General features: G+C 47.7%; 3 protein-coding genes across 5 annotated transcripts in view; 1 reads left to right on the forward strand and 2 right to left on the reverse strand.

The window, feature by feature from the left end:
- Zdhhc5 (zinc finger DHHC-type palmitoyltransferase 5) overlaps window positions 1-328 on the reverse strand; it is a 30,132-nt gene extending 29,804 nt beyond the window's left edge. Inside the window, exon 1 of the mRNA XM_052722843.1 lies at window positions 15-328. The gene's annotated coding sequence lies outside the window, so the exon portion shown is untranslated. The remainder of the gene's footprint in view (window positions 1-14) is intronic.
- A 7,843-nt stretch (window positions 329-8,171) lies between these two features.
- Window positions 8,172-21,203, reverse strand: Clp1 (cleavage factor polyribonucleotide kinase subunit 1). Of its 3 annotated transcripts, XM_052724700.1 has the most exons (5): window positions 19,436-21,203; window positions 12,898-13,103; window positions 12,124-12,403; window positions 9,835-10,462; window positions 8,172-9,242 (listed from the first exon to the last, which is right to left on the reverse strand). In XM_052724700.1, exons 4-5 carry the CDS (start codon window positions 10,438-10,440, stop codon window positions 8,571-8,573), a joined length of 1,278 nt encoding a protein of 425 aa, XP_052580660.1. In that variant the 5' UTR covers window positions 10,441-10,462; window positions 12,124-12,403; window positions 12,898-13,103; window positions 19,436-21,203; the 3' UTR covers window positions 8,172-8,570. The 3 variants fall into 3 exon arrangements, with proteins under 3 accessions (XP_052580660.1, XP_052580661.1, XP_052580659.1); XM_052724701.1 differs by lacking the exon at window positions 12,124-12,403; XM_052724699.1 differs by lacking the exons at window positions 12,898-13,103; window positions 19,436-21,203 and having other exon boundaries at window positions 12,041-12,859.
- Window positions 18,488-23,238, forward strand: Ypel4 (yippee like 4). Its single transcript, XM_052724702.1, has 5 exons — window positions 18,488-18,853; window positions 21,221-21,545; window positions 21,693-21,736; window positions 22,060-22,168; window positions 22,336-23,238. Exons 2-5 carry the CDS (start codon window positions 21,405-21,407, stop codon window positions 22,423-22,425), a joined length of 384 nt encoding a protein of 127 aa, XP_052580662.1. The 5' UTR covers window positions 18,488-18,853; window positions 21,221-21,404; the 3' UTR covers window positions 22,426-23,238.
- The last annotated feature ends 22 nt before the right edge of the window (window positions 23,239-23,260 follow it).

Raw genomic sequence — 23,260 nt, forward strand, 5'->3', positions numbered from 1 at the left:
TCCCCGGTACTCACCCCCGGCGCGGTGCCCGTCACCACCGCCGTCGTGGTCGCCGCCGTCGTTGTCGCCGCCGCCTCCCAGCAGTGCCGTCTGGCCTCTGAGAGGCAGCGCGCGGCCCCCGCACGCTCCACGCCCGCCCCGCCGCCGCCGCGCGCTCCCGACGGCTGACGCTCGCCTCCGAGCCGGCGCGCGGCCGTTGCCCTCAGCCTAGGGTCTCCAGCCCTCGCGGCGTTCCCATTGGCTCCCGGGCGCGGGCGCGGGCGACGTCTCTCGCGGGGCACGTTCTTCTCATTCATGCGGCTCGCGCCGCCGCGCCCGCCCCCGTTCACTCTTCCATTCACCCCCCCCCACACACACACACACACACGCCCCCGCCCCCACGCCGCTCCGGGGCGTGCGCGCGACCGCGGGCGACCGCGGCGACCTCGCCTTCTGACTGGCTGCCGGGGCACGGCGCCGCAAACACGTAGCGACGCGGGAGCGCGCCCGTAAGGCCGTCGTGTCTGGCCGACGGCCGGGAGAGGGGCGTGGCCAACTGCGCAGGGTTGGGAAGGAGGAAATGGGCAGGCGAGATCTTCCTCTTCTTTTGTCTGCTTTCCTATTTGTAGTGTATCCAAGAAGACCTCTTAGGAAAAAAAGATTCCACGTACGTAACGAAAACACTCAAAGAAACAAGGAGATGCCTTTCTTTAGTTCATCAACCTCCTCCGAGTTAGCATGGTACAGTCCTGACAAGCGTCTACGATAGCCAATCACCGGCAGGCTTTTCCGGCTTCCTGGCTTGCCTCTTCATTCATTGGTCAATCGTGTGAGGACTAGCTAGGACATCGCCACCGCCACCACCCCCTTTTTTTTTTTTTTTTTTTTTTTTTTTTTAAAGGAGAGAAACTTTATTTAAAACAATTCGTTGGCGAAGTCTTCAGTGGGGCAAGTTCCCATACCCCAGCAGAATTCCTGACTGGTAGTGTGGCCTGGGCTATGGCTCGCCCACGGAGGGAGGAGGCGGCAGGGCCAAGAGAGCAATATAAGGTGAGGGTCCTGCCAGCTTGGGTAGGTTAGATGAAGGAGCGCGACTGCCGGCCCTGGAGCCATACTGCCCAACGATGGAGTGAAGCGTTAGGAGTGCGCGCTGTGCGAGGCGTAGACACCTCCACGACTACACAAGGGATGGGCGCCTTGACCTCACCCAATTTGAGAAAACAGGCTGAAAAGAAAAGGCTTTCTAGAATAGCTCTTGTCCCTGGCGAGCTGCTGGCTAACTCTCCGTAGATCACGGCACTACATTTTGCCCTAATTAGCCCGAGACAGCTGTGGACCCTGTAGCTTTGCCATAGGGCTCTCCTCTTAGAGCTCCAGGCCACCCCTCATTTGTAAAGCAGCTCTGTTACATAACAGCCCTTCAAAAAGGTGTCCCACCTGCCACTTCCCTGAAGCCAAGATCTCTCATGTGTCCACTGTGATTTCCAAGTTCTGTCATTGTCTCCTCGGGTTGACTTCAAATGTTGCTGATTTAACTTTTGACACTTTACCTTAGGCAGCAAGTTAATGCAAAAATCTACCCTTTGTTCTTTAGAGTCTGGTCTATTTCCTTCTCTGACATGGCATGTATTCTCATTTGTACTCCATTTTTACTACTGGCTTCAATCCAGCATTTATTACAACTGATTCGAGTTTATATTGACTGCTTTTAAAATCCAGCTATATGAAAAGTAATTTTAAGGTATTAGATGGAGTTTCAGTATTTACGCTAACAAATATATTCTGCTTATAAAACAATGTTTCCTTTAGACGAGTCAAATTTCATTTCTTTCTCTTGGATTTTAAAGCTTTATTTTCTCTGCTTCACAAGCTAAGCATTTTTATTTCCCTAAATGGGAAGGGGTGTGTGTGTGTGTGTGTGTGTGTGTGTGTGTGTGTGTAAGAGAAAAAGAAAGGCGGGTGGAGGTTTGACAGCTTTCAGGTGTTGGTTCCCTCTTGGCTTCCAGATATGGAGCTCAAGCTGCCAGGCTTCCCCAGCAAGCACTTTCCCCCACTGACCCACCCTGCCAGCTCAGTCTTTCTACTCAGAACCTGTGCAAACAATCATGTCTCTTGGCCAGACAGTACTAAATGGAAAAAGCATTCCGCCATCCAACCGGAGGTACTGAATACCTCAGGGTCACTAGGGACATTAGACTGCTGGATTGTCAAGCTCAGTTTTAGCTGGATGAGCACTAGCAGAAGCAGAATCATTGTCCCAAGGATTAGCAAAGATTCTACTTCCCTTTCCTTAGGATCAAAAAATTTGTACCCCAGAAAGAATGTTTAATAGGATGTAACACAAAAACTTCTGGACAATAGTCCAGAGTAATATGTCGACCAAAACAGCCAGATGGTGTGGTGTTGCACGCCTTTAATCCCAGCACTCGGGAGGCAGAGGCAGGCAGATCTCTGTGAGAATGAGGCCAGCCTGGTCTAGAAGCAAGTTCCAGGACAGCCAAGGCAGTTATACAGAGAACCACCCCCCCCAAAAAAAAATGTAGACTAAATACATTATCCAGATCATCACACTTGAAATCAATTACTTTGACAAGTATATCAGGTAATGCCTGATGCTTTCTCTAGTGTCGATTCTCTGTGCTCTTTCTAATCTCTTTCACTTGAATTTTCACATGCCTGTGTATGGCAAACCAGCATCAGAGTTCGATTTAGCAAATAGAATACCTTCTTTCGGCAGTGTATAACAATCAATGCGTTTTTAAAACTTCATGTTAAAATACTATCTTCACTCCTTGTCCTTCTGAAATACCTGTTTGGAGCTGGGGGCGAAGCTCACTGACCTAGTTTGGGTTTGGGTTTAGCATTGGCAAGGGCCTGGGTTGGAACCTCGGCATACGTGCCCAGTGTAAGCTTCTGCTAAAAGACCCAGCCTTTTCTCTTTGATCTCTATCCCCTTCACTGCATCTTTTTCTTATTTATTTTTGAGGTAGAAGAGGCACACACATGACACAGAACCGGTATGGAGGTCAGAGGACAACTTGTGGGAGTCAGTTTTCTCCAGACTGTCAGGTTTGGCAACCTGTGTGCCTTTACCCACTAAACCATCTTGCCAGCCCTCCACCCTCTTTCTTAACAAAACTTCTTGGAAGACAAGCCTGCATCTCACCTCTTCAGTTTACAGTACCTCAAAAGTCTATTTCAGTGGCGCTTCCATCCCCACCATTCCAAGACTAAGCCTTTCTTTTTGTTGTTGTTGTTGTTGTTTTTTGTTTGTTTTTTTTGAGACAGGGTTTCTCTGTGTAGCTTTGGAGCCTGTCCTGGAACTCACTCTGTAGATCAGGCTAGCCTTGAACTCACAGAGGTCCGCCTGCCTCTGCCTCCCAAGTGCTGGGATTAAAGGCGTGTGCCCACCACCACCACCACCACCACCACCACCACCACCACCACCACCACCACCACCACCACCACCACCACCCAGCAAAACTACCTATGCCTTTCAAGGCCAGTTTTGATACGCATCAGTGCTTTGGGATCCATAGTGAAGTTTCCTTTTTGTTCCCATTATGCTTCACACTCTGCCCCCACCTCCCACCTCCGGCTTTTTTTTTTTTTTTCCAGTGCTGAGAATGGAATCCAAAGCCTTATGCCTGTTAAGCGAAAACTGTCCCACTAGAACTACCTCCCAAACCCACTTGGCCTCTTAACTCCATCCTTTGTCCCTTATTTCCATTTTCACAGCACCTAAATTACTAAATCACACTGCTTAAAATACTTTCTGTATGTTGGGAGACAGATATTCGACCACACTGTGAACCCCGAGTTGGCATTTGTGTTAATTAAATAAAATTAACCTTGGGTCAGGAGGCTGAGTTAGCAACTAGTTGACAGAAAGTAATAGAGCACCAGAGAGCATCTGGAAGACAGAGAGAGAGAGAGAGAGAGAGAGAGAGAGAGAGAGAGAGAGAGAGAGAGAGAGAGAGAGAGAGAAGAGAAGAGAAGAGAAGAGAGAGAGAGAGAGAGAGAGAGAGAGAGAGAGAGAGAGAGAGAGAGAGAGAGGCACCAGGAGAAATAGGGAAGGATTTTGAGTGGTGCGGCTTTTTTTGTTTTGGTGGAGCAGAAGGACAGGCTTTTTTGGAAGATGTCAGCAAGGAGAAAAGGTCAGCTAGTTGCTACTCAACCTCTCTGAGCTAGCAGGTTTTCACCCCAGCCTTTGAATCCCACATCTAATTTATAAATAGAATGATAGAGATTTAGTTAAAGCTTTAGTAGCAGTGACGGAGCAGGTGCCTCCGGGAACAGAATTCCCGCCAAGCTTCAGCCCGAGTGGCCGGCCGCTGCCAGAGAAACAGGCCAGTAACTTTGAGTCACACTTGTTGGCTGAAATAGCAGTAGACTGAGGCACAGCCACTGTGCTGAAGATGAAACAACATCTATATTTAAAGGTCAGTGGCTGTTATGAACTTTCAGCCCTACCCTTTTCTAAGGCTCCAGATGCTGTCTATTCTGTACCTTCAGAAGGATGGATAATGGCTCAGGCGTCCACAATGCCAAAACTCACTTGCTGGTCTCCTACTCCCCCCTGTAGTCTCCCTGCACCTGGAATCCTAGCACTGAGGAGGGCTAAGGTAGGAGAATCTCAAGTTGGAGACCAGCTCGGGTTACACAGTGAGACCCTGTCCAATAGCTGGTGAGATAGCTCAAGTTGGTGGGTAAACAAAGGTGCTTGGCTCCTCAAGCCTGGTGACCTGAATTCCATCTCCCAAACCCACATACAGGTAGAGAGGACTGACACCACTTCATAGGTTGTCCTCTGACCTCCACATGTACTGTGGCAAGTATCCCTCAAACATACACCATGCACATAGATGCCCCTACACACACACACACACACACAAAATTATAACAAAAATTTAAGGAGCCGGAGAGATGGCTCAGCAGTTAAGAACTCTGGCTGCTCTTCCAGAGGACCCAGGTTCAATTCCTAGCACCCACATGGCAGCTCACAACTGTCTGTAACTCCAGTTCCAGGGGAATCTGACACCCTCACACAGACATACATTCAGGCAATACACCAAAGCACATAAAATAAGAACAAATAAATCATTAAAAATGTTTTTTAAAAAACTAAAAAATTTTTTATGGGGCTAGAGAGATGGCTCAGCAGTTAAGAGCACTGGCTGCTCTTCCAGAGGTTCTGAGTTCAATTTTCAGCACCCACATGGTGGCTCACAGCCATTTATAATAGGATCTGATGCCCTCTTCTGGCCTGCAGGTATACTTACAGAGCACTCATACATAAAAATATAAATTTTTTAAAAAATTATATAAGCCAGGTATGGTGGCACGTGTAGTAACTCCAGCAACTCAGCACTTGTATTGTGGAGGAAGACTGCAGACTACACACTGAATCTGAGAGTAATCACACACACACACACACACACACACACACACACACCAGTCAAGAGCACTTATTTAGCAAAAAAAAAAAAATAGGCCAGGTATGGTGATGTACGCCTTTAATCCCAGCACTTGGGAAGCAGAGGCAGGCTGAGTTCAAGGTTAGTCTGGTCAACACAGCAGGTTCCAGAACAGCCAGGACTACACAGAGAAACCTCATCTCGAAAAACCAGAAAAAGAACACGTGTTACCTTTTCAAAGGATAGGATTTGGTTCCCAGCACCCACAAAGCAACTCGAAGGCTAAACTCCAGCTCCAGGGATCTGACCTTCTGACATCCCCAGTCAGCATGCATGCATGTGGTGCACACATACACACAGGCAAAATACACACACACACATACACACACACACACACACACACACACACACACTCCCCATAATCATCCTTGATTCCATTTTCCTTTCCTTATCCCTTTCATCAGCAAGTCCTATCCATGTTATTTTCAAAATATCCCAAGCATGGATGGTAGCACTCTCCAGCCCTGTCTCTGCAGCCCTCATCCTGTCCTCCACCAATTCACACCTTGATACTGACACAAAAATGTCCCATTTGTACCCCAGCTTCTCCAGAGGCTTGCCCTCTAATCAGCTCTCCACACAGCAATGATCTTTTCAAAATGAAGAGTGGGTTGACTAAACGTGTGTGTGTGTGTGTGGGGGGGGGGGGTGTCCTGGAGGGAGACGGGTACACAGGGACAGAGGACAGGTAAGTAGGGGAGACGAATAGGAAAATCAACCAAAACTAAATACGAAGATGCCAGAAGGAAATCTGTCACACGTAAAGTGCATCGTGCCATCATTCCTCTGCTTAATGACCCTAGTCCTGTGATCTCTCCCACTGCTGTGGATAAACTCTGCTCGACTCTGATTTATGAACACCATGCTTTCTCTGATGGCTCCAGCTCCCTCCTGCCTCACCTTTACTTTGGTTTGGTTTATTACACCTGACTACAGTGCTTTTTCCTCCATTAAACTCAAAGCTTGCTTTTCTAGGATTTTGTGTTTCTTCTACTGGGAAGCTTTTCTACGAATACTGTTTAACTTTTCCAGGTCTTACTGGAGATGTACTCTCTGCAAGGGCCCTCCCTGAGGGAGACCAGCTCCCTCTTATTCCCCCAGGGTACTCTTGAGCAGGGAGAAATGAGGAATTTGTAGATAGAAATATAGAGGAGACAGACAGAAAATACAGGATAGCCTCAGGAGGGCCTGGGTCTCAACCCACCAGTCCCTTCTGTCGCTACGAAGGGCTTTTTAAAGGAATGCCAAGGGATGAGGCAAAAGACCTCCCCCTAGCACAGCAAGTGCAGACCATCCCAGACATCTGGGACCATGCAGGTGGTCCAGCCATCCCCTATTGTAGCCCTGCTGTGTAAAGCAAGCTCAGATCTAACTAGAAAACCTTTGTGGACTCCCACACCTCCCTCCCTGACTCTGTCCCATATCCCCCAATTTTTTTAAAGATTTATTTATTTATTATGTATACTGCACACCAGAAGACAGCATCAGATTTCATTACAGATGGCTGTGAGCCACCATGTGGGTGCTGGGAATTGAACTCAGAACGTCTGGAAGAGTAGCCAGTGCTCTTAACCACTGAGCTATCTCTCCAGCCCCTCCCCCATACCCCCAAATTTAAGCTTCTGTATACTACTTGCCTTTTTTATTCTTTCGCTGCAAGCTTCGTAAAACTTTATTTTGTTCCCCACCTTGAACAGTTTCTGCTGAGTATGTGCTCAGTAAAGAACTGTGGGATGAAGGAGCCGGGCGGTGGTGGCACACGCCTTTAATTCAAGCACTCAGGAGGCAGAGCCAGGTGGATCTCTGTAAATTCAAGGCCAGCCTGGTTTACAGAGCTAGATCCAGGACAGGCACCAAAAATACAGAGAAACCCTGTCTCGAAAAACAAAAAAAAAAAAAAACAAAAAAGAAAGAAAAAAAGAAAAGAATTGTGGGATGAAGGAATGGGCAAATTTATTCAATACTTACTAAGTAAAGTCCAAACTAGAAACACCAAATGGGCTTTCCCAGCTTAATACCCCAAAACTCTAACACATTTGGACATTGGGATCCAATTCCAGATAAACAGACAACAGGAAGGATAGTTGTAACAAAAGGGTAATGATAGAGGGTTGGAGAGATGGCTCTCAGTTAGAGCACTAACTGTTCTAGAAGTCTTGAGGTCAATTCCCACTACTCACATGGTGGCTCACGACCATCTATAATGGGATCTGATGCCCTGATGCCCTCTTCTGTCATGTAGACATGAAGACAGAGCACTCATACATAAATAATTAAAAAAAAAAAAAGGCAATGGGCTATCTCTAAGAAATCAGAGCTGAAATCATGCCAAGATTATCACTAGTCTCTTATCTCCGAGTACATCCAGCACTGGAAACAGGTTTACCGTCCAAATGTGAAGCAAGAGGGGACCCAGCCAGGCTTGGTGGCACTTGCCTTTATTCCTAGCACTCAGGAGGCAGAGGCAGTCTGGATGTCTGTGAGTTTGAGGCCAGCCTGGTCTACAGAGCAAGTTCCAGGACAGCCAAGGCTACACAGCGATATCCTGTCTCGAAGAAAAAAACAAAACAAACAAAAACCAAACATGCTTGGCTCACAAGTAGGTTCTCAGTTTCTCCTCCTCACAGCATTTTAGTAAGGAACCATTCCTATAGTTTCTATGATGCTTAGGTGGAAAAATAAAATAAAAAAAAAAAATCACACTAACTTCTATGATATGATAATGATATTTATTAAAATAATTGTTTTCAGGTTTGAACTTTATCTTACTTTCATCTCAGTTATATAACAAGAACTATATATGGACCAGAAAGTAGTAACAAAAAACCCCTCATGGTAGCACAGTGGAAGACATGGAATTCTCCAGAGTCCTGGAATATTTAAAGTGGCAGGCACCTTAGGCGATCTTAAAAAAATAATCAAATTTTCTTTTCGTAGTTTTTCCTTTTGGTTCAGAGTTACAGGAGTCTGGCTACTACCATTGTTGTAAGAGGTAGAGCATGTGCTTTCTACTAGTTGTTCCTTGTCAGCTCCTTAATAAGGCTTCCAAATCTCCATCTGCCTTTGTGATAGCCAGATTTCTATGGCCCACAAAGTGAGGCTCCTTGCTAATTACTACTTGAGATCCATGAACCGGATATCCATGATGAGAAGGAAGTTCTTAGGCAGTGGGCGGGGGGCTGGAGACAGGACAGTAAACACCTGGTGTTCCAGGTCCACACTGGTCACGACAATGAATCCAGCCACACTTGTCTCGGAGAGGTTTTCCTCTGTCCCCTCAGCAGTGCTGACACTCAGGAGATGGTGCACCATATCTCTGCCAGGGGTGACGGGCACTAACTTGAGCTGATTGTCTTCCTGAGACATGCCCAGAGGTAAACAGGAGTCTGGGATGGTGGGTGCCCCAACTTTGTAGATTTTCACATCAGAAAATTTGACATTGAAGGCATGGGGATAGAAACAGCCTCGGAATCCATAGAAGTACTCACGGATCCGCTCATCCCTACATTCCCGCCGGAAGTCCTTGGAGCGTTCCACCACACCCCCTGATTTTGGGAGCAACACAGTTCGAACAAAATGAGGCAGGTCCCTTTTCAATTCATTGTACAGTCGTTCTTGATCCAGAACCACAACCACATCCACTTCAAAGGCTGAAGCTGCATGCACCAGGGCCTGGTAACCAGAGCCCTTGACCCAGCCACAGGTGTTAATGACACAGCCACTCACAGAAGCCCTTCTATTCACTTCACACCTTTGGTTGAACACATCAGCTAAACGTGATGTAATCTGAAAAAGAATCAAAATGAGAACAAAAAATAAAATAAAATAAAATAAAAATGTGCCCATATTATTTATTTATTTATTTGTTTGTTTGTTTGTTTGTTTATATCTTATGTGCACTGATTTGGTGTTTTGCCTGCATGTATGTCTATGTGAGGGTGTCAGATCCCCTGGAATTGGAGTGACAGACAGTTGTAAGCTGTCATGTGGGTGCTTGGACCATGGGAATTAAACCCTGGTCCTCTGGAAGGGCAGCCAATGCTCTTAATCACTGAGCCATCTCTCCAGTTCCTAAATCCACCTATTTAACTTTCTCTTTAGAGTAATAGGTACTACCCTGTTTAGAGGGCTGGGAATCCAACCAAAAGCCTTGAAATGTGCTTGGCAAGTGAAATACATCCTAAGCCACACACTCCCACGCCCCCTCCCCCCCCTTTTTTTTTTTGCTTTTATGAGACAGGGTCTTAATACAAAACTCTAGCCTAAAGGCATGTGCCACCACCACCCGGCAAAATTCTGCAGTTCTAAGTAACAATATTACCTACTTCCTACCATGATTGAACTCTTCCCTCCACCCTGTCTTAGCTCCAGCTCTGACCTTATTATAAAGCTTGATGTTGGTGCCAGGAGTGGTGGAGCCGAAATGATACACAAGAGGGGCCTGGATGGAGAAACCTTCTTCCACATCTGCTGGCCGTTCAATGTAGAGAGCCCCCATGGTACCAGGGATGGACACAGAGCCCTGACCCACATCCAACTCCACATAAGTAGGACGGCGGCCCAAACGCACTGCATAGTTGAGTAGCAGTCGACACACTGTGGACTTGCCCACATCAGTAGGACCCACCACCATCACTCGGGGGCCTCTCTCTTCTTCCTTTTCTGCCTGCCTCCGCATCTGCTCCAAGGCTGTATGAGTGTTGAGGTAAAGCAACATAGGGGTGTCTTTAGAGACATAAGCCACCTCAGTCCGACCACTCAATTGCAGAGAACAGCCATGCCAAGTGAAAACAGCCACCTTGGCACCAGCATCAAAGGTAAACTTCTTGTTTCTGGTCAGCTCTGTGCCAAAGATCTCCGCCATGCCAGCCAACAACTCCAGCTGCACTGACTGAGATGCCTCCACCTCAAATCGAAGCTCTGTTTCTCGCTCCAGTTCAAATTTAGTCGTTGGCTTCTTGTCATCGTTGGATTCCTCGCTCATCTTTTCTGTACAGCTGCTGTGCCTAGAACCCACATCAAATATTAGGTCAAATGATTACATCAGGCCATCGTTCAAAATCTTCCAATAGTTTCGTCCCTTTATCTTTTTCTACACAATTCTTATTGCCTTCCAACTCACTGGGTATGTTTGCAGCCGGTCTCTCCACAATTAGAAGGTAGATGTTGGTCTTTTTTTTTTTCTTTTTTCCCTTTCGAGACAGGGTTTCTCTGTGTAGTTTTGGTGCCTGTCCTGGATCTTGCTCTGTAGACCAGGCTGGCCTCAAACTCACAGAGATCCGCCTGCCTCTGAGTACCGAGTACTGGGATTAAAGACACCGTTTGGCAGATGTCTTAAGATGGTCTTTTAATTAAAACAAAACAAAACAAACAAACAAAACCCAGTACCAGATATTGGGGTAAAAGCTGAAAGATCAGAGAAGCAGAGCAAGCCACAGCCATCCTCACCTCAACAACTCCTCAGCCAATCCTGTTTCCTCAGACTGAAAGTCTCTGAGTCCTCACCCCAACTGCCTTAGTTCCTGTTTCCTCAAACCTTATATACCTTTCTCTGCCCTACCGTCATTTTCTGGAATTAAAGGTGTGTGTGCTTCCCAGTACTGGGATTAAAAGTGTGTGCCACCACTGTCTGGCTCTGTTTCCAGTGTGGCCTTGAACTCAAGAGACCCAGACGGATCTTCGCCTTCCGAGTGATAGGATTAAGGGTCTATGCCACCACTGTCTGGCTTCTGTGTCTAATCTAGTGGCTTGCTCTGTCCTCTGATCCTTTGGCAAGCTTTATTGGGGTACACATATTATCACCACAGGTAGAGGTGTTTTTGTTTGCTACTCTGTCTCTAGCAGGTAGAATAGTAGTGTACCTCAACAGAAAACATTGAGTGGGCCGGGCACTCAGGAGGCAGAGCCAGGCGGATCTCTGTGAGTTCGAGGCCAGCCTGGGCTACCAAGTGAGTTCCAGAGAAACCCTGTCTCGAAAAACCAAAAAAAAAAAAAAAAAAAAAAAAAAAAAAAGAAAACATTGAGTGAATGAAGGATTAGGTCATAAAAACAAAACTCCCTACAGTTGTAACTAACAGGAGATTTGATGGCATTGTCTTCCCTCCAATCATTCTATTGGAAAAGAAATAACAGATGCCACTCTCCAATTCTCTTAACCAAGAAGAAACTAGAATCTGAATAATGTGAAAAGAACAAGACACAGGGTTCAGACTAAGAAAACAGTCGCATGTCCGGCTCTGGGACTCCTAGTAGCTATTATAGTCGAATCAACACCTGAACTAACTTCTCAGCTGTCATATGGTGGGAACTTACACGTCCTCACGTAACAATGCTGTTAACAGTGATCACAGTAGGAAAAGCAAAGCAAAGCAAAACAAAACACCATAAATTAGAATCCACTGAAGAAACGAAGTTACTATTTCTGATTCAGAACCGCACTTCTAGGTATTAGAATCTACTGAAGAAACGAAGTTACTATTTCTGATTCAGAACCGAACTTCTAGGTCCAGTATTTGTCGCAGTTAGCTCCGACACAGAAATCTGGCCAGGTCTCGCAGAAGTGAATTGGGGTCCTTAAGCCTTACCTGCACAACCAGAGGCCCTAAATCGGCGTAGGAGAAGCCTATGGACAGGACTGCAGCACAACCACACACAACAGATCACTTACAGACCAGCCGGAAAACAAATGCGGTTCCGCTCTTGCGCGGTGGGAGAAGGCGCAGTCGCGTAATGCCTCTTGGGATTTGTAGTTGGAGAGGGAGAGCGCGCGCCGCCGCTCGGCCCTCTGGGAGTTGTAGTTCAAGGATTGTGCCGTGACGCGCGAGGTGGGCGGGGCAGCGCCGTCACTTTGTGCGGGAAGACCGCAGGAGGCGCAGAAGAGGCGTTGTCGGTGCGCCCACGCGCGGGAGGCGGATACATGGTCCCTCCCCATCTGCTGTCCAGGAACGCTAAGGGCGACCAGAAAGGGAGAGGCCTCACTGTCTAGATCCTCTTCTCGGGTAGAACACAAGCCAGAAAGTGGGCAAGTTAGCAAAACCCAGCCTAAGCAGGAGCCCCTAAGCAGGAAGAGGGAAATAGTAGAACCTCTGCCTGTCGGTGCCTGACTTATGGAAGGAACCAAGTGTCAATTGTTTAATTTTTCTTTTCTTCTCTTTTCTTTCCTTTTCTTTTCCCTTCCTTTCCTTTTCTCTCCCTTTCTCTTTTCTTTTCTTTCCTTTTCTTTTCTTGACTAACTGTAGCCCAGGCTAGCCAACCTCAGACTCCGTGATTTCTCCCGCCTCGGGCCTCCTGAATCCTGAAATTTACAGACTTGGGCCACCAAGCCAGGATGGTTATTTGTTTGTTTGCTTGCTTGCTCGCTCCCTCTTTTCTTTAGTAAACATAGAATAAAAACCCAGTGATTTCTTCCATTTGCCTTATAAATCAGTCATTATCCACCAACCTCTGCCAAGAGCCTGGACTGTTTCTCCGTGTAAATCCGACAGTTATACAAGGTCAGTCATTTACACCACTGCTAACTGGTTCCACCACATCTGTAATCCACTTTTCATGAGCATGGACTTTGGAATCTTGTATTGTTGGCTCACTGCTTGACTGGATAAATCACAGGCTTCCTTTCCCTGAGACGTCTCTCATCTTACAGATGTCCTGTAAAATGGGAATAATAACAGTATTCGACCTCTTAAAGTTGTTTTGAAGATTGGATGAGATGTATGTAAAGCTCTAAGCACATTGCCTATAATGTAGCAAAGTATCTGGTGTTAGCCTTTAAGTTTTTATTATAGGTTGGAGAGACTATAATAATCTCATCTATTCATACAATGCTTTACATTTTCCGAAGTTCTTTCAGGTGTCTTATGTCACAACACTCTCAAACCGAGATAGGTATATTATCTCCAGTTTCATTTGGGGGAGGAAACTAAGATAATGAGGCATTTGCCCGAACATTCAGTTATTAGTGGAGGTACACTTTTTGTTGTTGTTTTGTTTTTTCGAGACAGTGTCTTACTGTCCTGACTGTCCTGGAACTCACAACATAGAACAGGCTGGCCACAAACAGCGATCCACCTGCCTCTGCTTCTGGAGTGCTGGGTTTAAAGGCCCGCGCCACTATGAGGCTTATAGAGGTAGGCTTTTTGATGGTTAGCGTTGTTTGTCAATTTGACTGGATTAGTAAACACTGTGGACACCAATGAGGCACATTTTTGGGTGTGTCTATGAAAGGATTTAAGAAAAATGTAACTGAAGAGGGAAAATTCACCCTGAATGTGGGCAGCACCATTCCAGAGGCTGGGGTCCTAGACTGAGTCAGAAGAGGAAAAGGAAAAACCCACTTAAGCACCAGCATTCCACTCTGTCTGCTTCCTGATCTGGCCAGATGTGGGCAAGGTTTCAACACCATCGCTGCTAGCAGTTTCCACTGCCATGCCTCCTTCTCTGTGCTGATGGACTCTGTCTCCTCAACCATGTGTCAAAATAAAAACCCCTTTCAGTGGCTTTTTCTCAAGTGTTTGATTACGGCAATGAGAAACTAAAACAGATTCAAACCATAGTTATGGCAACTGTCACTCCCATTTTACAGGCACTGCTTTTCTTTCTTTCCTTCTTCGTTTCTTTTTTGAGATTTATGTGTATGAATGTTGTACCTGTGTGTATATATGGAGGCCACATTCATGCTTGGTGCCAACAGAGGTCAGAAGACTTTTCAAGTCTCCAAGAAATGGAATTAAAGATGGTTGAGAGTGCCGGGCGGCGGCGGTGCACGCCTTTAATCCCAGCACTGGGAGGCAGAACCAGGTGGATCTCTGTGAGTTCGAGGCCAGCCTGGGCTACAGAGTGAGTTCTAGGAAAGGCGCAAAGCTACACAGAGAAACCCTGTCTCGAAAAACCAAAAAAAAAAAAAAAAAAAAAGATGGTTGAGAGCAGCCATGTGGGTGCTGGGAATCAAATTAGGACCTCTGCAAGAGCAACAAGTGCCTGTAACCCATCCCATGAGCCATGTCTCCTGCCACCATACTGTTTTGCTGTTGTTACTCTTTGGTTTTTGGGGTTTTTTTGTTTGTTTGTTTTTGGTGGTAGTGGTGGGACTTCATTTTGTAACAGCTCAGGCTGTCCTAGAACTAGCTCTGTAGACCAGGCTGGCCTCGAACTCACAGAGATACACCTGCCTCTGCTTCCTGAGTGCACCACTATCACATAGTTTAAGTGTATGATCATTTTGCCTGCATGTACGTGTATCACGTGCATGCCTGATCCCTTCCTAGGTCAGAAGATGTCTTATCTCCTGGAACTGGAGTTACTAATGATTGGGAACCACATTTCTCATTGTCTTTCCAGCTCTCTGTTTGGTTTTTTGGGTTTTTTTGTTCGTTTTGTTTTGTTTGATTTTTGTTTTTTCAAGACTGGGTTTCACTGTGCTGTGTAGCCTTGGCTGTCCTGGATCTCACTCTGTAGACCAGGCTGGCCTCGAACTCAGAGATATGACCGTCTTAAAGCCAGTAAATACTTTCCTTATTCTACCCCATCTGATGAATTTAGACTGAGAGCATGGGGCGGCTTTCTGGTTTACCTTTCTCTTGCTGGTCCTATCTAGCACTCGGTTTTCAGGCAGGTGAGTTGTTACTTCTCTCAGTTTTCTTTGGGGGATTTTCTTTAGTTATTTTGTTCATTCACCATGCAGACATAGCTTTTCTTTTTTTTTTTTTTAATTGTTCTTTATTTTTTATTTTTATGTGTATTTTGCCATGGATGTTGGGGTCTCCTGGAACTGAAATTACAGACAGTTGTGAGCTGCCATGTGGGTGCTGGGAATTGAACCACTGAGCCATCTCTCCAGCCCCAGACATTAGCTTTTCTTTTCTTTTCTTTTTTCTCTCTTTCTTTCCTTCTTTCTTTTTTTCTCTTCCTCTCTCTATTTATTTATTTTGGATTTTTGAGACAGGGTTTCTCTGTGTAGTTTTGGGGCCTCTGGATCTCGCTCTGTAGACCAGACTGGCCTTGAGCTCACAGAGATCCGCCTGGCTCTGCCTCCTGAGTGCTGGGACTAAAGGCGTGCGCCACCGCCACCTGACGTTAGCTTTTCAATGAGCTATCAGGCATAGGCTGATCCCTTACCATTCTTCAGAATTTTAGCACTAGACTTCCATTAGCAAACTTCTAGCCTCCCGAAGGAGCACATCCACTTTCTTTGGAACTCATTCTCCTGAGTCTTCTTTGCCTCCACACACTCCCTCAAGGCAATGTCTCCCAGTTACCTGAAGATCATCTTTATTTGGATATTGTATAACCATCTCAAGCTGAATTTAGGAAGAGCCCTCTCCTGCCTTTTGGAGTGCTCTCCGCCGTTTCTTTTTTCTTTTTTCTTTTTTTTTTTTTTTTTTTTTTGGCTTTTCGAGACAGGGTTTCTCTGTGTAGCTTTGCGCCTCTCCTGGAACTCGCTTTGGAGACCAGGCTGGCCTCGAACTCACAGAGATCCGCCTGGCTCTGCCTCCCAAGTGCTGGGATTAAAGGCGTGCGCCACCACCGCCCGGCTCTCCGCCGTTTCTTAAGTACAGAAAAAGGATAGAGCCTATAAAGCATGTGTGCTTCCCCACTCTCTCTTCTCATTTCCAGTTCACTAGGCACTCCTGCCATCTCTACCCCACCCCCAAATCATTCTGTCCTGTGTCCTAGTCCTGCTCCTCTGCAGCTAAATCTTCGATCGTTTTGTTCCTTTGTTGATTTAAATTTTTGAGTATCATTTTTGCTTCCAGCTTTGAATCCACACCCTAAGGACTTTTCCTTTTTTTTTTTTTTCTCAAGACTGGATCCTCAAATTCACCCTCCATTTGTCTTTCCCCTTTCCTTCCTTTGAGTTATCATGTTGTGTGTGATGATGATGTACGGGGTGGCAGTGTGCCACAACGGGCACGTAGAAGCCAGAGGACAACTTTTCATATTGACTCTGTCCTCTTTTACATAGATCCTGTCTGGAGATTGAACTCCGTTTCCAGCCAGGCTTTTACAGCAAGTGCATTTACCTGCTGAGCCTCTCCACAGCTCCTGTATTTCCTTCTATTTCTGTTGCCCAGACAAAATTCCCCCTTCCCCTCTCCACATTTCTGGGGTTTTGTTGTTGTTTGTTTGTTTTGAGAGCCCTCAATGTCTGATCCTCCCATCTCTACCTCTAGAGTGTTGGGGTAACAGGCATGCACCATCATGGCCAGCTTATCTGGTTGAGACAAGGTCTCACACTCTAGCTAGCCCAGACTGGTCTGAAACTCACTGCGTAGTTCAAGATGGCCTCTTCCTAGAATCCTCTCACCTCATCTGCTTGAATGCTGGTAACCAGCACGCCAGATTTCTTCTCTTTCTTTAGCCAGCTCTTCTCATTTGGGGGCCTCTAGTGCTACCTTCATGATACGCACGTTGTGTTTTCAGAATTTACCTAAACCCCAGACTTGCTCCTCACTGAATATTCAGAATTTCCCTTTCTTCTTACCCAACTAGCAGCATCTCTCATTACCCCTTGTTCTCCCTTCCTTAATCCTCACCCCTCCCATGTGAGAAGAGAGATGGGATACTACTCTTTAGAAGTCTGTGGTTTGCAGTTTTCACATTCTGAAAGTTAGCCTCTGATTTAAAAAAAAACAAAACATAAACAGGGAGTTTTGTCTTGTGGTGGGGGCATGCCCTGGGTCCACGTTTTAGTGACAGACACAGTACTGTACTCCATGGGAAGTGTTGTAAGTCAGATGAATTTTAACTGGAAGTTGATTGAAAAAAAAAAAAAAAAAAGCAAGGGAAAATGTAATCGCTCCACAAGGCTAACATTCGGCACTATGCCTCTTGAAACATCAAAAGTGTAATAGTAAATATTCTCTGGGTTTGGGGTTATAAATTGAGAATATCTTTTTTTTGTTTGTATTGGTTTAGGGTTTCTCTTTATTTATTTCTGATCTTACCATGAAGCACAGGCTGTCTGTAATTTGCAGTCCTTCTGCCTGCCTCATGGCCCCATGTAGAGAATGCTGTTGTGAAATAACACTAACACATAACAAAACTCCTCAATTTAAATGCTAACTTAAAAAGTTAACCGAGAGAGAGAGAGAGAGAGAGAGAGAGAGAGAGAGAGACAGAGAGAGAGACAGAGAGAGAGACAGAGAGAGAGACAGAGAGGACAAAAGAAAAGTGCATTACTCTTTACTTAGTGCCTATTGTGAGTTAGGCACTCCTTTGGAAATTTACATGCTACCTCACACAGTCGCTTCTCCAGGAGGTAAATATTATTAGCTTCACTGAGCAGAAGAGGAACTGTATGGCGCAGAAGGATTAGTCATTTGCCCGTGGTTCCTGGTGAATAATCGGCAGAGCTAAGATTTCAACTCAGGAGTCTTTGAGATCAAAGGCAGACGCTTGGCCATTGTCTGAAGATGTAAGCAAGCCACTGTTTTGTAAGTCTCTTCTACATGCAGGACTTTGCACTAGATAAGGCAGTCTTGTGGTGCAGGGAGGTTTCCCCTGAGGATCTGCCTCAGAAACTCTACAGCCCAATTGAGAACCTCATGTCCTATAGGTGTCTCCATTCGCAGCACAAATATTTTGGGGGCAGTAGTTGATAAATGATTCCTGGGTGCAAGATGTCGTATTTGACCTATGGCTTCTTTGGGGGTGGGGGTGGGGCATTAAACTGAGATGGTAAAGCTTCCAAGTGCTCATCAGTACTGCACACATTCGAGAGCCCAGATTGTCCTCCTTCACCATGCATCAGAGCTGATGTCAGAGTTGAAGTGGAAAAATGTATCCTGTTGAGTGTGTGTGTGTGTGTGTGTGTGTGTGTGTGTGTGTGTGTACTTCCTGGCTCTCTCTATATCCATCTCTCACTTCCCCAGCCTTCCTCCCTCCTTTCTCCAGCCCTGCCATCCTCACCCTATCCCAGCCCTTCCCTCAGGTTCTGTTTCCTTGGTCACATCGCCTTGCTCCTTAACAACTTATCTCTCCTTTTGCCTACCACCAGCATCAATACCCCAAAGCCAGCCATCCCTCTGCCTCCACCCCCTAACATCACTCCTCTAGCCGGGTCCCTTGATGCCTGCCCCCTCCCTCCCTCCTAACCCGCCTCCTGTGTCTCCCAGCCCTGCTCTGACGTGGGAGGTGAGGGGGGTGGGGGGTTGGATGACTCACAGTGTTATGATGCAGTTCCACAACACACAGCCACATTTACCCACAGACCGAGGTACAGAACAAGAGGCAACCTCTGGCCCCCAGCAGCTGTCCAGCCTGCAGTCCCAGTCCTCAAACCCCCAGCTACCCTCCCTCAATCCCATCCCCTTCCCAATTGAAGGAGCGGAAAGAGAAGAGAGAAGAGTGAGCAGAGAGATTGAGAGAGATAGACGGAGATCTCTGGAGCAGACCTCAAGGTGAGGGGGCAGCCCTTCTCCAAATCAATTTTTCCCCTTTGCAAGTCTCCTTCCTGCTGCGTGTTGCTTTCTCCCCTTTGCAAAAGCATTATTCATCCACCCTTTGTCCTCCCTTCCCCCTCCCTGGTGCCTCCGCTCCTCTCTCTCTCTCTCTCTCTCTCTCAGCTCCTCCATCCTTCCCCAAGCTCTGACGATTCTCTCGCACTTATTTCCCAGCAACTTTGGCTCCAGCATCAGACATTACTGTTTATTGTTTTTGCTGCTGGTGCAGACCCCCAAAGCCCGCCCTGGGAGCTGGCTGCTCCGCTAATTATTCGGACCATACCATACTGAAAATGCTGGCCCAGGGGGAGGTAAAACCTCCAAGCAATTGAATCTATCCATTGTGAGCACAAGTCCCCCTCCCCTTTTGGATTCCCTGAGAGGCACTGGACCCGCACCTGGTTCCACCAGCCTCTACCTCATCGCTGCTGCTGTCAGTTGCCAGTCTTCCCAGTTGCAAGCCCTTCTGCTCCCCCCAACCTCCTACAGTCCAGCCCCAGCTCAGCATCAGGGAATCGTCCTCTTCTTCCCAGCACTCACCTTTGTTTTTGTTTGGTTGGTTTTTTTCTGCCCCCTGGTCATTTGCCTGATTTGCTTCACCCCATGACAAGGGATGGCAGAAGAAATGACCCCCCTCTCCTTTTTATGATCTTATGATTTTTTTTTTTGTGGCCTTCTTTGAAGCTTCTCCTCTGCTGGACAGAGAAGCAGGGGACAGGGAGGGAGGCGTGACAATGACGGAGGATAGGGCTGGGGAAGGAGCCCAAGATAGAGGGAGGAGGCAAGCCTGGCATCTGCTAGTCCCGTGAAATAGGTGTTTCAAGGTGGAACCTTGAGGAGAACTCGAAGGCAAAGTTGAAGGCTGATCAAGTAGTGATGCTGAACTGTAGCAAGAAGGCCAGAACACAATGTCACCCTGAATTTGGCCCAAGGTGTCTTCCTGGGACTCAGCCAACGGCTGAGAACCAGAAACTAAAGATGGTCTCACTCAGGGGGATTTGTGGAAAGACTGCATGGCAGCCCTTGGAGAGAGCAGAACAGTCGGGGTGCTTATGGCCACCACAGAGGACAGGAGGACAGCCTGTTTGTCCTGGCAAGTGGAGCCACACTGCCTTCTCTGCTTGGTGGTCTAGCCTCACTACAGCATTTATTAGCAGGGCAGCTCTGAAGGAGACCCAGGCTACCCCACCCACAGCTGCAGGATACTGGCACCTCACAGCTTATCAGAGTCAACAGAAGATGACTCTCCCTCTTATCCTCTGCCTGCAGCTCCCTCAGCCACACTGGGACTGGAGTGTGAGCAAATATCAGTGTCTCAAGATTCTTAACCAGAGCCCTGCAATTATTTCATTTGCTGCTGCCCAGTCACTGGTGTTTGCCCTGGCTCCTGGGAGAAGAAACATTTTCTGCCTTGTGCCCCAAAGCTCAGCTCTTCAAACTAAGGAGTCCCCTTCTTCCGTTGTTTCCTGTTAATGTTGCTCTCACACTATACCGCACAGCCCGGCGTAGCCCAGGAGTCTGGCTTCTGAGATGCCGCCCATTTTCCAGCTGTCAGACTTGACAGCTTGCTGGAGGAAAGATAATTTTTTTCTCCTAGGGCTAGGTGCCTATCTTTAACTTAGAGCTAAGGTAACAGTAAGTAAACAGACCTGAGGACCAGAGGTTTAGGACGACAGCAAGTGCTCCCTCTAGCCTGGGATATGTAGCCCAGGATATAGGATTGCGAACAGCCACATGTAAAATCTGAGGTACTGAAGAAGCTACCAAGTTCTGTGGAGTTCCAGGGCTCAGGACTCAACCCCAGGAGAGGGCTGGAACGGGGTGAGTGGCGCTGCCTGTTCCTCTTTCCTTCCTTCCCAAAATGTGGACCAACTGTATTGCAAACAGAGGCCCTGAGACAGAAAACAAAATAAAACCACCACCACCTAAAACGAACTCAGGGAGACTTCACTTTTAAAGGGTTCTGAGCTCATATTAGGGGACAGTTTCTCACAGAACTGGACACGGGGTGAGTCTCCGCAGGTGAGGTTGCTCCTAAGGCTGTGTCTGTACCAGCAGGCTGCTCTCAGTGGAAAATGCTGGAGGCTGCTACTGCCTCTGGAGAGAAAGAGGTACCAACTCCCTGGCCATGGCACAAGACGCCTGGAACTGCTGCCAGAACAGAATGGGACTCTAGGGGACAGAAAGTGCAACGGGAAGCTGAGGGCTGGTGGTGATGGGGAAAAAGGGAGGGTACAGGTGAGCTGAGCCGCATCTTCTTCAGCCACCCAGGAGCGGCTCCTCATGAGGTCACATCTCCCCTGATGTACCTTCCTTTCTTACCAGGTGATTTCCATTTCTATCTGGTTCTCGTCTGGGGGGGCCCTGGCCGGGCAGCCCCCCCACACTTCTACTGTCCTGAAACACGGCTCTAGCCAATCTGCTCCGCTGCTTTACCTGCGACCGTCTCTGTGGGGGCTGCACGGCACCAGCCCCTCCAGCCCGCCAGGGCATCGTCCTCCAGCCCGTCATGCCCAGCTGTGACCCAGGCCCGGCCCCTGCCTGTCTCCCCACCAAGACTTTCCGCAGCTACCTGCCCCGCTGCCACCGCACGTACAGTTGTGTCCATTGTCGAGCACACTTGGCCAAACACGATGAGCTTATTTCCAAGGTAACGGTGAAGTGAGGGCCTGCCACTTCCCCCAGGCTTTCACTCCGAAGGCGATGGGAGGATCTGAGGTCTCGCGCCACTCCAGCTGGGATTTAGGCAATGGGGCTGAGACATACCCAGTGGTCACTGTCTGTCCTGTTTCCACAGTCCTTCCAAGGGAGCCATGGCCGGGCCTACCTGTTTAACTCCGTGTGAGTCTACCTCTTTCTTTGTGTGTGTTTGTGTGTGTGTATGTGCTTGTGCTCCAACGGCTTTGGCTTTCCTCTTTGCAAAATGGGGGTAAGCCTTCAAAAGGATCTGGTACCTCTGGTCTGACCTTCCCCTTGACAAGAGGGTTCAGAAAAGCAATCTAAGTTATGTGGGGGTAAAAGAAGGCTCAAGCATTGACCCTAAAGGGGTGGACTGCTGAAGTGGATGCTTCTAGTTCTCCCCAGGCAAAAATCCCTTGGTAGGTTGGGGGAATGGACTGACAGAGCAACCCTACTGTGTGCTGGGTCCTTGTTTTCTGAGACAGGGTCAACGTGGGTTGTGGGCCAGCTGAACAGCGCCTCCTGCTCACAGGACTCCACTCGGTAGCTGACATTTTCTGTGAAAGCTGCAAGACCACACTGGGCTGGAAATATGTAAGTATTTGAAGAGGGCCACTTCCTAGACAGTCCCCACAGCTCTCCAAACCCAGTGTCCACACACCAGGCTTTTGCATGGTCCATAGAGGGAGCTCGGAGCTGGGTAGAGGAGCCTGGATGGGGAGACACTTTTCGACATGGTCCCTACTTTACTCCCCCACCAGGAACAAGCTTTTGAGACCAGCCAGAAATACAAAGAAGGGAAGTACATCATTGAGATGTCACACATGGTGAAAGACAACGGCTGGGACTGAGGGGCTCAGCAGGCTGTGACCCTCCTCCGCATGCCCCATCTTCCTCACACCAGTCCCCTGGCCCCGTGAGCAGCCCACACCAGCATGAGTACTGCCCACCCCTGGGGAAACCTGGCTCCAAATGACCACCGCCTCCCTTCCCCCAGCACAGCAGCACCAGGTCCCTCTGAAACAGGAGCCTGCGATACCCCAGGGTGGTGAAGGCTCAGGAGTGGGGAGCCGTCAGGGAAATACGAAACTGGGGAGAGGAGATGAATGTGGCACTGGAAAGTGACGGCAGGGTGTGAACTCAGGTAGTTACCAAACTTTGAGTGAACTGGACAAACACTGGCATGGGACTAGACCACAGAGTAGCAAAGACTTTGGCTGGTCTCAGATATTATCAGGGCCCCAGAGTCTGAGGGTAGTTTACCCAACCCCATTCTTGGTTAAAAAAAGGACTAGGGATGGGGCCATTAGAAGTAAAAACACAAACCCTAGACCCTGGGAAATCAGTTACAGGGGTTCCCATTTCACTCCACTGTTTACCTTGGCACTAAAGAGGCACTTTTAAGTATCTAATCTTTGCCATTGGGTGGGGTGGGGAAAGCTGTTCCAAGAACAGCCCCCACTCCCAGCTGGCTGTTGCCAGAGGGCAGTCTTTACGGGCATTCCCCAAGGCTCAGCCACTGCTCCCTGGGACCAAGTCCCTTGGAGGTGGTGGATCATCGGCGCTGCGGGACCAGTCTTTCCAGTGACTGCCACCAGCGAATGAAACTTTTGTATGATACATAAAGTGTTTGGGTCTATTTTTAATAAAAAGGGGAAAAGCAACGGTGGGGTGCTGTCCTGGTCT

The sequence above is a fragment of the Peromyscus californicus genome, unplaced genomic scaffold (assembly GCF_007827085.1).
Source record: "Peromyscus californicus insignis strain IS unplaced genomic scaffold, ASM782708v3 Scaffold_7__1_contigs__length_154581171, whole genome shotgun sequence".
Taxonomy (NCBI): domain Eukaryota; kingdom Metazoa; phylum Chordata; class Mammalia; order Rodentia; family Cricetidae; genus Peromyscus; species Peromyscus californicus.